Source organism: Salmo trutta, chromosome 12 (assembly GCF_901001165.1).
Source record: "Salmo trutta chromosome 12, fSalTru1.1, whole genome shotgun sequence".
Classification (NCBI taxonomy): domain Eukaryota; kingdom Metazoa; phylum Chordata; class Actinopteri; order Salmoniformes; family Salmonidae; genus Salmo; species Salmo trutta.
The window spans coordinates 9,038,268-9,055,890 of record NC_042968.1 but is presented as its reverse complement, the minus strand read 5'-3'; the positions used below and the strand labels follow the sequence as shown (position 1 = coordinate 9,055,890).

Below are 17,623 nucleotides of genomic sequence, written 5' to 3'. Positions count from 1 at the left end.
GAAATGCTTACTTACGAGCCCTTAACCAAAAGTGCAGTTTCAAAAAAAACATTGACTATTTCACATTGACTCTGCCGGTACAGAGTCAATGTGCGGGGGCACCGATTACAATGTAAATAGTCTGGGTAGCCATTTGACTAGATGTTCAGGAGTCTTATGGCTTGGGGGTAGAAGCTGTTTAGAAGCCTCTTGGACCTAGACTTGGCGCTCCGGTACCGTTTGCTGTGCGGTAGCAGAGAGAACGGTCTATGACTAGTTTGGATGGAGTCTTTGACAATTTTTAGGGTCTTCCTCTGACACCGCCTGGTATAGAGGTCCTGGATGGCAGGAAGCTTGGCCCCAGTGATGTACTGGGCCGTTCGCACTACCCTCTGTAGTGCCTTGCGGTCGGAGGCCGAGCAGTTGCCATTCCAGGCAGTGATGCAACCAGTCAGGATGCTCTCGATGTTGCAGCTGTAGAACCTTTTGAGGATCTGAGGACCCATGCCAAATCTTTTCAGTCTCCTGAGGGGGAATCGGTTTTGTCATGTCCTTTTCACGACTGTCTTGGTGTGCTTGGACCATGTTAGTTTGTTGGTGATGTGGACACCAAGCAACTTGAAGCTCTCAACCTGCTCCACTGCAGCCCCGTCGATGAGAATGGGGGCGTGCTCGGTCCTCTTTTTCCTGTAGTCCACAATCATCTCCTTTGTCTCGATCCCGTTGAGGGAGAGGTTGTTGCCCTGGCACCACACGGCAAGGTCTCTGACCTCCTCCCTATAGGCCGTCTCGTCATTGTCGGTGATCGGGCCTACCACTGTTGTCATCGGCAAATATAATGACGGTGTTGGAGCTGTGCCTGGCTGTGCAGGCAGGCATATCCCGATCCATATCAGGCAATAGGAAGAGCAGGTGCCTAATTCATCTACCAGGGATGGAGTGCATAATGCAAACCAGGACTGTGTGTATAAGCCTATCTGTATTTATGTATTTTTGTTACGTGTGTGTGTGTGGTACTGTGTGTGTTTTTATTTTTTTTATTTTCTTTTTCTTCCCCCAGATGCATTGTATTTCAAATGTATTTGTTTGGGAGTCCATGGGACTGGCCATCATGACAGTGTTGTGCCATAGAATACCCAATGCTTTTAAGCAATTCTATTGCACAGCGTGCACTCACTGTGACGCACATGCATAACGCTAAATGCACATATTTGAGAGGATGTAGGCCTAGAGAGGCTAACATTTTTTTAATGTGTTGAGCTAATTGTTTTGGTAACCTATCTCTTTCCGTAACCCTGTTATCTATCTGTCAATCAAGCAGTTAGTATTTATATCTTCATAGAGTTAGTGTGCGGAGCAAGAGGGGGAAAGGAAATGATCAATCTAAAGGACTTGAGCGCTTGTGTTGTGTTTAGACCTTATCTTAGCCATGGAGTCGATACAGTGACACTGCCCTAGAAGTTTAATCATAGCCACCTCAGGGGTTTGCTAAATGTATCTGTTGGCTACCGTACAGTATATTGTGACAACCTTGGCATAATAGTAAGCATATGTCACTGTTTCTAGATAAAAAACATTCAAGAACTGTACAGGACTTTGATGATATTTATCATAGATTCTGGAGCTGGGAAGTCAAAACGTGGCAATGACCGTGTCTGCGGTTCTGTTTTGAAAGACTGTCGCGTTTTCCCTGATCAATGATTTAAACGCTACTGTACGTGAATACAGCCACGTATGCTTGAGGCCTCAACCAGATGACCTTTGACCCTGATTCCCAGAATGCTCCAGGGGTGGGTGTGGGGGTGGGAAACCCAGACTGGGAATACACACTGAAGAGATGGTTCATATTAGAGCCAGAAACCCTGAGCGCCCCTCGTGTGCCGGATGTCCGAAAGATTTTTCAGTATGTACTTCCAACATATTTGTTTAAAGGCCCAGTCCAGTCAAAAATGTGGTTTCCTATGTTTCGTATATACAGTATTTCCACACTATGAGGTTGGAATAATACTGAACATGATGATAATGCCCTTTTATTGTAAGCTGTTTGAAAAGACTGCCTGAAATGTTTTGATGGGATGGAGTTTTGGCCTGTCTGGTGACATACCAGGCAGTAAATTAGTTAATAAACCAATCAGAACGTGTGTTCCAAACCTCTCTGCTAACAGCTAGTTTTCAATTTCCCCCTCCCCACTCAGACCACTCCCAAACAGTCCTAGAATTCTTGCTTGAGAAATTGCTCTTGCTAAGAAGCTGTTTTTTGGGGGGGGTTTTTCAATTAAAATGTTAAAACAAAAATCCCAGCAAGGTACTTAATTGTGACCCAGAAATTATTTGATATTGAGATAAAAACGGCTGCGTTGGACCTTTTTCAACTATATGAATCTGACAGCTACATTACACAGTCAGGGGACATCAAGCTAATAGGCCTCAGTCCTGTTCACTTATGGTGAACTAAATCTCTGTATAATCAGCGATATAGTAAATTCCATATCTAACAAATACAATGTCTCTCTGCACATACAGTGCCTTTGGAAATTATTCAGACCCCTTCACTTTTTCCACATATACCCCATAATACCCCATAATGACAAAGCAAAAACAATTTTTTTGAAATGTTGCAAATGTATGAAAAATAAATAAAACAGAAATTCCTTATTTACATAAGTATTCAGACCCTTTGCTATGAGACTCGAAATTGAGCTCAGTGGCATTCTGTTTCCATTGATCATCCTTGAGATGTTTCTACAACTTGATTGGAGTCCACCTGTGGTAAATTCAATTGATTGGACATGATTTGGAAAGGCTCACACCTGCCTAATATAAGGTTCAATAATTGACAGTGCATGTCAGAGCAAACATCTAGTCTGGAGGAAACCTTGCACCATCCCTACAGTGATGCATGGTGGTGGCAGCATCATGCTGTAGGAATATTTTTCAGCTGCAGGGACTGGGAGACTAGTCAGGATCGAGGCAAAGATGAACGGAGCAAAGTACAAAGAGATCCTTGATGAAAAACCTGCTCCAGAGCGCTCAGGACCTCAGACTGGGGCGAAGGTTCACCTTCCAACAGGACAACGACCCTAAGCACTCAGCCAAGACAATGCAGGAGTGGCTTCGGGACAAGTCTCTGAATGTCCTTGAGTGGCCCAGCCAGAGCCCGGACTTGAACCCGATCGAACATCTCTGGAGAGACCAGAAAATAGCTGTGCAGCGACGCTCCCAATCCAACCTGACAGAGCCTGAGAGGATCTGCAGAGAAGAATGGGAGAAACTCCCCAAATACAGGTGTGCCAAGCTTGTAGCGTCATATCCAAGAAGACTCGAGGCTGTAATCGCTGCCTAAGGTGCTTCAACAAAGTATTGAGTAAAGGGTCTGAATACTTATGTAAATGTGATATGTGTTTTTTTAATATAAATTAGAAAACATTTCTAAAAACCAGTTTTTGCGTTATCATTATGGGGTATAGTATGCAGATTGAAGGGGGGGGACAATTGAATACATTTTGGAATAAGGCTGTAACCTAACAACGTGGAAAAAGTCAAGGGGTCTGAATACTTTCTGAAGGCACTGTAGATGTATGTGTAAAAACCCTACTATGAGTTACCAATAATTGACTGTATACGACATTTTGAATGTCTTCTTTACGTACTGCAGCTGTAAGACCTGTGGATGAATCCCTGCGGTTAAAGCAAATCTTTGAATCATCTGCGACTGCCGTTAATCATTTTCTCACTAGGCCTTCTCTCATGTCTCTCTTCATGCTGCATTACAGATGGATTAATGATGCTTGTGTGGCGGAAACAGTCTCTACTCAGCTTGGCCCTTTTTATCCCCAGCCTTGGTCGTGCTTCTCTCCCCTCCACATCCCACCTCACCCCACCCACACTACCCTCTTGGCCATTTCTGTTATTACTTTAATTTCTGAATGTCTAATGAATTGAATAAGAGATGAGAAGGATCAAAGGCTCCTTTGGCAGGTTCGAGGAATCCATTCAGATTGAAATGAGGAGTGTTGCTTTGTGTGTGTGTGTGTGTGTGTGTGTGTGTGTGTGTGTGTGTGTGTGTGTGTGTGTGTGTGTGTATGTTTTTTTTTTGTTAAGAGAGGTAGAGCGACATGAGAGTATCCATGACATGTATAATAGTTAATAGGAAAATAAGCCTTTCCATGCGCTATACATATGACACACTTAATGGTTAATCTTCAACACTTCATTAACAGGGGCCTCGGATCTATCGGTCATAAACACCTATCTTCTTCATTTGTTGTTCGCATTAGCTGCCTGCCACAGGATGTAAGAAGACGCTGGGTCCCTGACGTTTTTTGCTTGTCTTGTCAGCTTGAATCAAAGCATTGACAGGCTAACGCTGCTGAGCACTTCACATACTTTTACATATGGCACTTCCTGTGAAGGGTATCTGTATCTATTTGTATGTAATCAGAGAAGGAGGCTCTGGGTGATAATAATGGTCTTAGATCAGTAATACAACAGCTTGGCATCCTGTGAATGTTGCCTGAGCCCTGCCCCACTTCTCTACATCACAACTGTGTAGACGGTGGTTTATGAATTCACAATTCAGATTGTGATATCTAAGTAAAGATGATCAGAACAATGACTTCCTTTATGAAGTTGATATCCACCATTCCCTTTCATTGTTGGCAGAGGGAAATGCGTTGAATGGAGTTGAGGTCACTGGATAACGAAGCATTCTTTGGTTCTGTCAAGTGGCGTATCTGATGAGGTGATTGAACAGAATTTTAGAGGCAGTTGCTAAATATATCCTCTTGCTTTGTGCTGTAGTGGCGTCACAATGGCTATCATGTGATAGGTGACCTGGACTCGGCTCTACTTTCACCAGACAGAACACTACCGAGGTATAGCGTTACAGGTGGTGAGTTATTGAACCGGGGCGGCTGGTCACGTTGCTTGTACCGGAGAATGGAACTGTTATCGCTCTAGATGCGTTGACTAATGTCCTTTTGTAAGCAGATTCAGTTACTGACAGTATCACTAGTCAGCCAATTGAGGTTGCTCTTTGAGCGTCGAGGCCCAGATTAGTCTCGTGTGCTTTACCTTCTCTGGCAGCAGTGTATGAGTTCAGACATTTCACCTTCAGCTTTTCCACACGGGGTGAAAAGAACAGTACTGCATCCCTATTGGTAAGAGTTGAATAGTGGCTTGTGTACAGTATTGAAGGTTTTGCTGACAGACTGATTTTTCGTACCAACAGCCACTGCAGAGGGACATTGAAAAGGGGACCCACAAGCGGTGGGTTGTCATGGACACCTTTTTCCGCCGGCACTTTAGACTGAAAGCGGCGGAACAATGCCAATACAGACGGCCTGGCGTGGCAGTGCCCACAAGCAAGGCTCGCCGGCGCTCCAGTGTAGGACTGCCCTCTGCTGGCCTGGTCCAACGTAGACGCTCTAGTGTGGGACTGCCATTCACAGGTCCTGTTGGACGCAGAAGGTCCAGTGCAGGCCTGTCGCCGACTTCTCAATCCCAACGAAGACGCTCCAGTGTTGGCCTGCCGTCAGGTTGTGTGGGCCGTAGAACCTCCAGTGTGGGCTTGGCCTGCGCTGCTCACCAACAACGCAGGCGCTCCAGCGATGTGCAGGGGTTACCCCACTGTTATTATGGAGGAGGGCAGCTAGTGAAGACCAGATACTACACCAGGCGTCGCTCCAGCACCACCATGGTCTGTGTCAATCCCCGCTTCTCTGTCCGCCGCCGGCAAGCCGCCAAGCTCCGCACCATTGACACCCAACTGCTGGGGCCTTCCATGCTGCTGGCCAGCCTGGTCCAGATGAGTGCGGAGCAGCAGAGAGCACCAGGGGCGCAGGGTGGGGAGGGGGCATCAGGAGAGGGCACTGAGAGCTGCCCATCCTCCTCGTGCTGCTCTGAGTCGGAGGGGGACAGCTGCAGTCAGAGAGAGTGTAGCACCAGGTCGGAGGGCAGCGGGAGTGAACGAGAGGGGACTGAGGCATCATCATCATCATATCCAGAGGGAGAGAGGACGTCTCCATGGCAGGACTGGAATCAGGCTCATAGTATGGCAGCCTTGACGATGGAGAGCATCCAGTCCCGGCCCCTGATCCGCGCCCCACGCTGCCTGCGCCGTAACTCCTCCCACCTGCTGCCGGCGGAGGCGGTGCACCGTAGCAGGGCGGCCTACGGTGTGCATGGGCGCTACCGACGCTCCAGCCAGTTACGGAGGCCTTCCACCGTCTCCAACAGCGCCAGGCTAGTCCCCGCACCCAGCCGCAGGAGCTCTATAGTGGCCCGCTACTCCTCCCGTTCCCTGTATAGGAACTGTTCCGCTTGCTGGAAACCCAGGGGCCGCAGGGAGTCCCTCAGCCCCCTGCAGGGCACCTACTACGACCCCCGCCTGGAGACTTGGAGTGGATTCGTCTCGTATGTAGACCCCCTGGGTCACAGGCAATGCCTGGGTCACAGGCAATGCTTGTGTGTGTGTGTGTGTGTGTGTGTGTGTGTGTGTGTGTCAGGAAAGTGGGGGGGGGGGCTTCTATGTCAGAATATACACAGAAAATGACCACACTATTTGTTTTATCCGAACAATAGAAGGGGGAAATGCATGCAAAGTCACTGGCCATTCCTGCCCTTCCAACCATACCATCACTTCCTGGTCTGAAGTGTTGATGTCAGTTAAGCAAGTGTTTGTGTCTAAGCCTGCTGCAGCATGTAACTGCAAACTGGGAAATCTTTCATATTTTACACCAAACTCTGCTGACCTTTTGTGTTGCTGACATGTAAGCTAGGAGTTTTGTTTAGTGACTCCTACAGCACCTTTCATGCAGGCTCTCAGTCACACAAACCTGTCAAATACCAAACCTAGACCTCTTCTGTACCTGGCTGCACATTGGCTCAACACTTCGAATGCTGTATATTGTATGACGTCAGACGTACCATTCATTGTTCATCATGTGTGCTGAACCTCTCTCTTTGATCAGGGCCTACTTTGTTTCCATCGGGTGGAAGGGTGGGTTTTACCATTAGGTTGTGATGCGGTATCCCACTGGGCCTGTCATCTCAATGATGCGATTGCAATCATTCAAAGGTGTTGCGTCTGTGTCATTTTCAGGAAGGCCATCGCTAAATCGGGTCTACAGCACCTGTCTGCCCAGCCCAGTGCCTCAGCCCTGGCCAAGTTTGACCCGGACAGGGAGATCCGGAGCAGCTGTGACTGGACCGTAAGTGCAGCCTCTGGCCCAGCTCATTGATTTTGTACCCCATAATGGACTACATGCCCCTAATGAGTTTCAGAGTAGTGTACTTTGTTTACCCAGAAGTAGTGTTTGTTTAGTGGATTCTATGAGCTGAGATTCCTATTTGTCAGGGTAAAAAAAAAGAAAGAAGGGTGTATTTAATAGACTCTTCCTCTTTCTCCAGGAGAACGCCCTGTATGGGGAGCACATCTGGTTTGAGACCAATGTCTCTGGGGACTTCTGTTACGTCGGAGAGCAGCACTGCTTCGCCAAGACACTGGTGTGTGTGTGTGTGTGTGTGTGTGTGTGTGTGTGTGTGTGTGTGTGTGTGTGTGTGTGTGTGTGTGTGCAGCTACCCCTGGCCCTGCCTGACATCACAAAGCCACAGATGCTGTGACAGGAACGAGCCCAGAGGAATGAACTGATTAGAGGAGATGTATTTGTAGTGAATTCCTAAAGCAAGAGGGGGAGTATTAACTCCTTGTCACATTTGTTTTTCATCCGTCAGTGGATGTTACTGTCCAGATTTATACCACCCGGTACCATACAGTACACTTCTAGAGAACGCAGATTGTATAGCGCAATAGCTCTCTGCAACTGTAAGCATTATAGTATGAGAAATGGTGCCATGTTATGAACATAAATACTGTCTCTTCATTTTTTGGAGAACTGATGGGATTATAAAAAGTGAGCAACTAGGAAGAGAACCTGTAAAAACGAGCCCAATGTTTTTAGTCTTTTCCTCCAGATGATGGAGATATTTTTCGATTGCATTATTTGAATGAGTGTGTGAAAAATATTTTTCTTTAATGCTCTATACCAGGGGTGTCAAACTCATTCCATAGAGTATGCTGTTTTTTGGTTTTTCTGTTCAATTAAGACCTAGACAACCAGGTGAGGGGAGTTCCTTACTAATTAGTGACCTTATTTCATCAATCAAGTACAAGATAGGCTTGAAAACCCGTACACTCGACCCTCCGTGGAATGAGTTTGGCACCCCTTGAGTAGAGGCTCCCTCTGGTGTTCACACAACCATAACACACTTCACCTAAGAAGTAGTGCTGCCATCTTGAGGGAGTTGCACCCATAGAGGTAGATAGAGGGCCCTTCTTTGCATCTGTGCCATATGGCTTCTGTGACAACATGGGCAGCTCCATTGAGGGCTTTCTTCATTTTAAAGTAGTCAAGGGTGGATATTGCCATCTGGAGTGTGTTGTCTGAACAGGTATAAAACCAAGGTTGGTAATTTACTGCCACCTGCAGTTAAGGAGTGTTTGCTCATGTGTATAATTAATTGGCTGATCCCTCCTGAGGACCTTGTTGGAATTATGGGAGTCTTCTGTAACCCATAGGAAATCCTACCAAGTTGACTACTTCAAAATGGTGAAAGTCTTCAATGGCACTGCCCATGCTAAAACAGGCTTTGGGGCACTAGAGTGGTCTATATAAGTTTATGGTTGTACCCTGAATTATCACGTTAAAAGAAAGTAATTTAATTCAGGAAGTTTTCATGTATTACTATGAGAAGGGTCATGAAATAATTTTCTCTCACTCATCTTTTGTCACCACAGCAAAAATCTGTAGCCAGGAAAAAGTGTGCAGCCTGCAAGATAGTGGTTCACACAATCTGCATAGAACAGCTAGAAAAGGTACGTTTCAAGCCATTTTCCCAACAAATGCTTCACAAACTTCTCATCCATTAAACTGTGATTACACCTGGTTGCAGATAGATGTTAAATTATGTCTTATCGCCAAAGTTGTGGAAATTAGTTGACAGCATGCGTACCAAGACAAAATCAGTTGCAAATGTTGAATCCCGAAAAATACCGTAATATCAGCCTTTTCAGATGTTGTCTGTCAAGGAGACAAAATGTTTCCTTCGCATCAGGTAAGATGAGATTGAAATGGTAGCCATGCCAACCTAACCCACCCTGCTCCTCTCCAGTTATTCGACACCGAGACTATGCCCTATGAAGACAGCCTGCTTATCGAAGACCCCACCTTTGGAGTGAGACACTCTGACCTCTCTCAGGCTGCTATGGGATATAACTAGTGCTAGACCATACTCCTTTTCTAACCCTATCTCACTACGCTACCTGACCCATTGACCTCGCCCTACAATGCTGCACTCTGATTGGGTCATTCTCTGGATAATCAAAGTGGTTTTCCAAATAGGGCTGCTTTGATTGGTAGTCGAATAGATTCGGTCGCTCATTCCTAGAGATTTTTAGTTGCTGAATCTCCCTTTTTCCAAAATGTCTTTAACTTGTTCCTATAACTCTGCTAATCTGAGGGTTAGTTTATATCTATTGTTTATACTTGATCTGATGCCGTTATGGTGCTGTTATGGTGGAGGTAAAGGTGAAGAGCTGGTTGTGTCACTGACATAGTAACACATAATGCACCACAGGTTTCCCTTTTCAGTAACTACTTCTAGGTGAACAAGAACTTCAGCATGTTCACTTTAACCTTATACCTCTCCTGTTGGCCCTTTTTGGATGACTGATTCAGCATTCTATTTTGGTGCAGGGGTTTGTCTAACAACATATTGGACTCAACGACAAACGAAACAAGTCAATGTTTGAAACAATTTGTTTTCTCTACCATGTAGATAAACTTTAGGTGTAAACCGTCATTCAGGGAATCGGGGTCTAGGAATATACGAGAGGTAAGTGCCGATACATTTTATTTCCATTTGATCAGCATGATCATGATACTCATGCTCATACTTTATTTTCACATATTTTTCATCTTCCTTTGCCTTTGTCTTGTCATTCTACGTGTCTGTCTCCTCTGTAGCCCCTCCCTCTCCTCCTGTCCCTGCTTCCCTTTTGCCCTTTTGACCTTCTCTCTTGACCTTTGACCTTAGCCAGTCCTCCAAAGACAAGGTGCTCTAAAGTGCCTCAGGCGGATGGCTAACTGCATGGCCACCCCTTTCCTGAGCCAGTCCCAGGTACCATCCCACCCCAACTCCCCAGATCACCCTAACCAAAAGCCACAGTTATGGGTGCAGTAGGAGAGTAATGCCTGACTAGTTGAATGATTTTAAAGACTTGCTAACCGCCAAGGCCTATAGTCCTCCAGAGCTAGCTTTGGGTGTCCAAGTTAAAATCCCTTCATCATACATTCGCATTTTAAAATGGTAGTAATTTTGCAGACACTCTTATCCAGAACGACCTACATTCATCTTAAGATGGCTATTTGAGACAACATATCACAGTCGTATCAAGTACATTTTCCCTCAACAAAGTATTCATCAGCAAAGTCAGTGCTGATGGGACAAGAAGTGTTTTTTTTCTTCTTTTTTTCTTTTGTGTGTGTGTTTTTTGAGGGGTGGGGGGTGTCGGAGGCGCCATACCTCTGACTGGGCTGTGCTGCCCTCCCGTAGTGGTGGTAGGGCCAAGAGACCAGAGGTGGCAGAACGGAGTGCTCAGGTTGGTATGTAGGGTTTGAACATAGTCTGAAGATAAAGAGGTGCAGTTCCCCTTGCTGGTCCGTAGGCAGGCACCAGGGTCTTGAAGTTGATGCGAGCTTCGACTGGAAGCCAGTGGAGTGTGCGGAGGAGCAGGGTGACATGGGAGAACTTAGGAAGGTTGAACACCAGGCAGGCTGCAGCATTCTGGAAAAGTTGCAGGAGTTTGATAGCAATGCGGGGAGCCCAACCAACAGAGTTGCAGTAGTCTAGACGGGAGATGTCAAGTGCCTCAATTAGGACATGTGCTGCTTCCTGTGTGAAGAAATGTTGTACTCTACGGATGTTGTAGAGCATAAACCTGCAGGAGTGAGTCACTGCTTTGATGTTTTCAGAGAACGACAGGGTGTTGTCCAGGGTCACTCCAAGGTTCTTTGCACTCTGGGAAGGGGACACCGTGGAGTTGTCAACCGTGATGGAGAGGTCTTGAAGTGGACAGGCCTTCCCAGGGAGGAAGAGCCATTTTGTCAAGGTTGAGCTTAAGATGGTGGGTCGACATCCAAGCTGAGAATTCTGACAGGCACACACAGATGCGTGTCACCACCTTTGTGTCAGAATGGGGAAAGGAGAAGAGAAGTTGAGTGTCATCCACATAGCAATGATAGGAGAGACCATGTGAGGATATGACGGCGCCGAGTGACTTTGTGTAAAGAGAAAAAAGGAGGGCCTAGAACCGAGCCCTGGGGGACACCAGTAGTGAGATCACGTGGTGCAGACACAGATCCTCTTCATGCCACTTGGTAGGAGTGACCTGCCAGATAGGATGCAATCCAGGAGGGTGCAGAGCCTGAGACGCCCAACCCTAAGAGGGTGGAGAGGAGGATCTGATGGTTCACGGTGCCAAAGGCAGTGGATAGATCTAAGAGGAGGAGAACAGAGCAGAGAGAGTCAGCTTAGTCAGAGCGGAGAGCCTCTGTGACACAGAGGAAAGCGGTCTCAGTTGAGTGAGCTGCCTTGAAGCCTGACTGGTTAGGGTAAAGAAGTTAGTTCTGACAGAAATAACGAGAGAGTTGGTCAGAGACAGCAGGCTCAAGTGTTTTGGAAAGAAAAAATGAAGCGACACCTGTCTGTAGTTTTTGACGTCGGGTCGAATTTTGGTTTCTTGAGGAGGGGAGCGACTCTGGCCATCTTGAAGTCAGAGGGGACGCAGCCAGGGATCAGGGAGTTGATGAGGAAAGTGAAAAATGGGAGAATGTCTCCAAAAATGATCTGGAGAAGGGAGGTGGGGATGTTGTCGGGCGGCCAGACCTCACTCGTCGCAGGATTTCATCTGGAGAGAGCGGGGAGAAGGAGATCAAGGCATATGGTAGTTCTGTGTGTGGGACCAGTGGACTCAGTAGGCTGAGTGAAAGAGGAACGGCTGTCGTCAAACTTTTTTGCAAAGTCATCCGCAGAGAGTGAGGAGAGAGGTGGAGGATTAAGGAGGGAAGAGAAAGTGGAGAAGAGTTTCCCAGGTTTGGAGGTGGAAGCTTGAAATTTAGAGTGATAGGAAGCGGCTTTAGCAGTGGATACAAAGGAAGAGGAGGGAGTGGAAGGATGATAGGTATTCTAGAAGTTTAGTTTTCTTCCATTTCTGTTCAGCTGCCCAAAGCCCTGTTCTGTTAGCATACCACACTTAGTCATTATTACCACAGAACTGGGTTTATAATGGAGTCCTATACACTAATCTTCACTGTGTCTGGCCAAACCTCTGACATTGCTAATGATAAACTCAACACAAGCTTTCCTTGATCTCACTCACGATTGTCTACATGTACTAAAAATGGGAAAACCACAGTATTTAAAATTGTGAAATTGTGAGTTGTTTAATGTGTTTATGAACGTCGGTTTTTCCAGCCCACCGTAGTGCGGCACCATTGGGTCCACCGGAGGCGCCAGGATGGGAAGTGTCGCCAGTGCGGGAAGGTGAGCATGGTTATAATATCAATTAATTCATTTCTGTCCTATATTGCAGGATTAATGATCTGATGAAACATGTTCTTCTTGAGGGTACATTACCTCTTACATCTGATTGACTTCTCTACAGGGTTTCCAGCAGAAGTTTGCCTTTCATAGCAAAGAGATTGTGGCCATCAGCTGTTCATGGTGTAAACAGGCAGTAAGTTGGAAGGTTGATTGTACTGTACAGATGTAGGACCTTAATTTGACCAGTATTGTTGCTGTTACATAATCCTGCAGCAATGTCACCTTCTCTGAAAGAGATTTGCATGTTTATCCAAACTTCACGCCAGGGTAAGCCTACACGAAACACAGCCCTTATTTTAAGTTTTTCTAAAATCCCCTACCGGAAAAATTACTGGTGGAAAAATGTTTGGGACCATTTCCCTGTTTGACCGCTAGGTTTTATGGGTATTATGACACCTCCACTGTGGGGCTCTATTTGATAATTATATATGATTGATGTTATGATTGTAAATTGGTCTATTGTAAATTCAGTCTATAACTGAGAAACCAATTTTAAAATCTACTACTACTAATATTAGCTGGCCAAAATTAGGCTACATGAAAAGTGCAATACTGTTCATTTTCAGTTGAAGTCGGAAGTTTACATACACTTAGGTTGGAGTCATTAAAACTCATTTTTCAACCACTCCACAAATGTCTTGTTAACAAACTATAGCTTTGGCAAGTCGGTTAGGACATCTACTTTGTGCATGACACAAGTAATTTATCCAACAATTGTTTACAGTGAATTATAAGTGAAATAATCTGTCTGTATCACAATTCCACTGGGTCAGAAATTTAAATACACTAAGTTGACTGTGCCTTTAAACAGCTTGGAAAATTCCAGAACATCATGTCATGGCTTTAGAAGCTTCTGATAAGATAATTGACATAATTTGAGTCAATTGGATGTGTACCTGTGGATGTATTTCAAGGCCTACCTTCAAACTCAGTGCCTCTTTGCTTGACATCATGAGAAAATCAAAAGAAATTGTAGACCTCCACAAGTCTGTTTCATCCTTGGGAACAATTTCCAAATGCCTGAAGGTACCACGCTCATCTGTACAAACAATAGTACACAAGTATAAACACCATGGGACCACGCAGCAGTCATACCGCTCAGGAAGGAGACGCGTTCTGTCTCCTAGAGATGAATGTACATTGGTGCGAAAAGTGCAAATCAATCACAGAACAACAGCAAAAGACCTTGTGAAGATGCTGGAGGAAACGGGTACAAAAGTATCTATATCCACAGTAAAACGAGTCCTATATTGACATAACCTGAAAGGCCGCTCAGCAAGGAAGAAGCCACTGCTCCAAAACCGCCATAAAAAAGCCAGACTACGGTTTGCAACTGCACATGGGGACAAAGATCGTACTTTTTTGGAGAAATGTCCTCTGGTCTGATGAAACAAAAATAGAACTGTTTGGCCATAATGACCATCATTCTGTTTGGAGGAAAAGGGGGGAGGCTTGCAAGCCAAAGAACACCGTGAAGCACGGGGGTGGCAGCATCATGTTGTGGGGGTGATTTGCTGCAGGAGGGACTGGTGCACTTCACAAAATTGATGGCATCATGAGGATGGAAATTTGATGTGGATATATTGAAGAAACATCTCAAGACATTAGTCAGGAAGTTAAACCTTGGTCGCAAATGGGTCTTCCAAATGGACAATGACCCAAGTATACTTGCAAAGTTGTGGCAAAATGGCTTAAGGACAACAAAGTCAAGGTATTGGAGTGGCCATCACAAAGCCCTTACCTCAATCCTATAGAAACTTTGTGGGCAGAACTGAAAAAGCGTGTGCGAGCAACGAGGCCTACAAGCTCGCCTCAGTTACACCAGCTATGTCAGGAGGAATGGGCCAAATTTCACCCAACTTATTGTGGGAAGCTTGTGGAAGGCTACCCGAAACGTTTGACCCAAGTTAAACAATTTAAAGGCAATGCTACCAAATACTAATTGAGTATATGTAAACTTCTGACCCACTGGAATGTGATGAAAGAAATAAAAGCTGAAATAAATCATTCTCTCCTCTATTATTCTGACATTTCACATTCTTAAAATAAAGTGGTGATCCTAACTGACCTAAGACTGAATTTTTACTAGGAATTCTGAAAAAACTGAGTTTAAATGTATTTGGCTAAGGTGCATGTAAACTTCCGACTTCAACTGTATATACTGTTTTCAGGGAATCTATGTAAATCACATCTGCATTTGGTTTTTCTCAGCAACAAAAGAGTGATAAAATGATGTCTGATGCCTACCTCTGTGCTGGTCTTAGTGCTGCTGTGTGTCAAACTATGGATGATAATGACGCGTGTCTGTATGCTTTATGCTTATGTGAGACATTTGTGTGAGTGTCTGTGTTGATTGTTTTAAGTGAATGATGTGTCGTCCTTTCCTCTGTCCCTCTCCCTACTCTAGTATCACAACAAGGTGTCCTGCTTTATGCTGCAGCAGATCGAGGAGTCCTGCTCCCTGGGTGCTCATGCCTCTGTCATCGTACCCCCTACCTGGATTCTCCGGGTTCGCAGACCTCAGGTACATTTAAAAAAATGTATATGTATGTTGTCGCATACACTGGATAGATACAGTGAAATGTTGTTTTACGGTGTCGGCCGTAGTAGTACGGTGCCCACAGAGCAAATTAAGGTTACGTGCCTTGCTCAAGGTCACAGAGATTTTTCACCTTGTCGGCTCGGGTATTTCAACCAGCGACCTTTTTGAACCAACACTCTAACCGCTACGCTACCTACCGCCCCCACAGTCGCAAAATACACCGTCACACAATACACTTCCAAGTATTCAGATATTCACTGCCACCATGTGAGTTTACAACGTGCAATGGTATGCTTCCCCAAATACTTTGTGGTGCCATTGCACTGCGAAGCCAACAGAGGGTGGCAGTCATCCGTTAGTTTGAGCATTCAACAGTTCTGATAAATTACAGTGTATTATTTACAGTTGATCAAATGCTGTTCCTTATATAAATGGAATACCAACGTGACATTTAATCTTCGTGTTATTCTTTCAGACCTCACTAAAGTCGAGCAAAAAGAAAAAACGGACCTCGTTTAAGCGCAAGTCCAGCAAAAAGGGAGCAGAGGTGAGTTCATCATCCATTGCAAATGGCGTTTCCTACCGTTTGTAATGTGAGGAGACGTAGGTAACTAAAACGTCCTTTGCTGATTAGCCTGAGGGGCATCATTTCCATTATACCGCATCTGTTGTGAACTGTTCAATTGGTTTTACATTGAAATATTATACATGAAGTACATACTTATGAAATGGTAGCTAAAAGGGCAATGTCAAACTAATGACAAGGTATTATCGACATAGACAGTCTTGGCCCTTATCAAATCCCTGCTGACACAATCCAGCCAGGGACATAGGATGTGCTGGTCAATACATACTTCCTGGCGACATCCAGTGTCCAATACCATGGCTTTAATGCATTAACATGACAAGTGCATGTACAGAAATAATTCTCTCTCTTGTCTGGCCTTGCGTTGGCTAGCCAGCCCTCCAAAGACAAGGTGCTCTAAAGCGCCTCAGACGGAGCCAGTCCCAGGTACCATCCCACCCCAACTCCCCAGATCACCCCAAAACCACAGTTATGGAGAGCGTATTGATCAATTCAACTGTGCACGGTGTTAGACAACTGTATACTCTTTGGCTTACTATATCTCATAGAGAGTATTAATAAGTATCCACGCAGCATCAGCTCTATGCCATTTTTGATTTTAGTGAGTTAATTTGGCATAATGTAACACGAGTCTGACGCGATTAGTTTTTAACAAAACATCAGTAAGAGCTTTGTGTTCTTCCCTTAGGAAACAAACACTGTACATCAGTCTCTCATCGTTCACCTCTCTAAATGCATCCCTTTATTTCCTTTGTGCAGGAGGCTCGCTGGAAGCCCTTCATAGTTAGACCCATTCCCTCTCAGCTCATGAGGCCGCTGTTGGTGTTTGTCAACCCGAAGAGTGGGGGAAATCAGGTGAGAGCCGTGCTGTCGGTCCTGGAGCTGTCAGTGCAGGCCCAGTGGGCCGAGGCCAACACCAGTCACAGGTGGAATCCTGACTGGTCTCTAAGCCGTCTGTGAGATGAAACACTGTCTGCGTCTTAAAAGAGTCTTTCAGCAGTCCAGTCAGAGCATCTCATACCTCACGCATTTGTCTGGATCACTCAATCATAGACTAGTCAGTTAATCAAATACTTCTTTATTATGATGATGATGATGATGATGATGATGATGATGATGATGATGAACTGGTAGTAATTTTACTCCTACTCATTTTCAGGGAGCCAAGATTATCCAGTCGTTCATGTGGTACCTGAACCCTCGCCAAGTATTTGACCTGAGTCTGGGAGGACCCAAGGACGGGTAAGTTTCCCAAAGATAGCAGGTGCAAACTTTGTACTAGTGCGGACTTGTCACTGACTCTGGCCCTTAAAAATAAATATCATCATCATACGTATATGTCTTGGAGCTCTTCCACTACTCTGTGCTCACTGGCGCAGAGCTTCCTCTCATTACATCTAATATATTTATATCTGAACCAAAAGAAGTCGTTCTAATTCCTATTATTATTTTGATATTCTTTTTTCTTCTTCCTATGGATACCCTATGCTGTTATTCTGTCTGCCCAGGAGCCATTTGCGCTGTAGGACTCCCCTCACTGTGAATACTGCCTATTTAACTGAGTGTGGGAGACCTTCGTTAACGGGCTTGATACTGTGGACTGACTGTGACAGAAAACTAGAAGTTGATTTTTTTGTCTCTTGCTCTGTCTCTCCAAGGTTAGAAATGTACCGTAAGGTGCATAACCTGAGGATACTGGCATGCGGAGGGGATGGCACGGTGAGTACAAACAGGCTTGTTGCACAACAGCAATGCCAAAGGTCTTTTTAAGCAGTACACAGACATTCCTGAACTATTTTTAGCGGCAAACTTTACTTTGTGATCATTCGAATAACAGCACACAGCATCTGGTG

The 17,623-nt window shown here is 45.2% G+C and overlaps 1 protein-coding gene across 11 annotated transcripts in view; it reads left to right on the top strand.

Annotated features, from left to right (window-relative positions):
• The window catches only part of LOC115202875 (diacylglycerol kinase zeta), a 131,730-nt gene that overhangs the window by 74,387 nt on the left and 39,720 nt on the right, over positions 1-17,623 (top strand). For 3 of the 11 annotated variants that reach the window (XM_029767008.1, XM_029767009.1, XM_029767011.1), the window contains exons 2-14: positions 5,210-6,393; positions 7,082-7,190; positions 7,390-7,485; positions 8,777-8,854; positions 9,151-9,213; positions 9,817-9,873; positions 12,514-12,582; positions 12,704-12,775; positions 15,050-15,166; positions 15,660-15,731; positions 16,530-16,625; positions 16,930-17,012; positions 17,429-17,489. In XM_029767008.1, coding sequence (XP_029622868.1) covers positions 5,258-6,393; positions 7,082-7,190; positions 7,390-7,485; positions 8,777-8,854; positions 9,151-9,213; positions 9,817-9,873; positions 12,514-12,582; positions 12,704-12,775; positions 15,050-15,166; positions 15,660-15,731; positions 16,530-16,625; positions 16,930-17,012; positions 17,429-17,489 — 2,109 coding nt within the window. In that variant the 5' untranslated portion in view covers positions 5,210-5,257. Of the gene's footprint in view, positions 1-5,209; positions 6,394-7,081; positions 7,191-7,389; positions 7,486-8,776; positions 8,855-9,150; positions 9,214-9,816; positions 9,874-9,895; positions 10,159-12,513; positions 12,583-12,703; positions 12,776-15,049; positions 15,167-15,659; positions 15,732-16,529; positions 16,626-16,929; positions 17,013-17,428; positions 17,490-17,623 lie in introns of those variants that run through there. The other 8 variants (XM_029767013.1, XM_029767017.1, XM_029767014.1 and 5 more) reach the window with 4 other exon arrangements.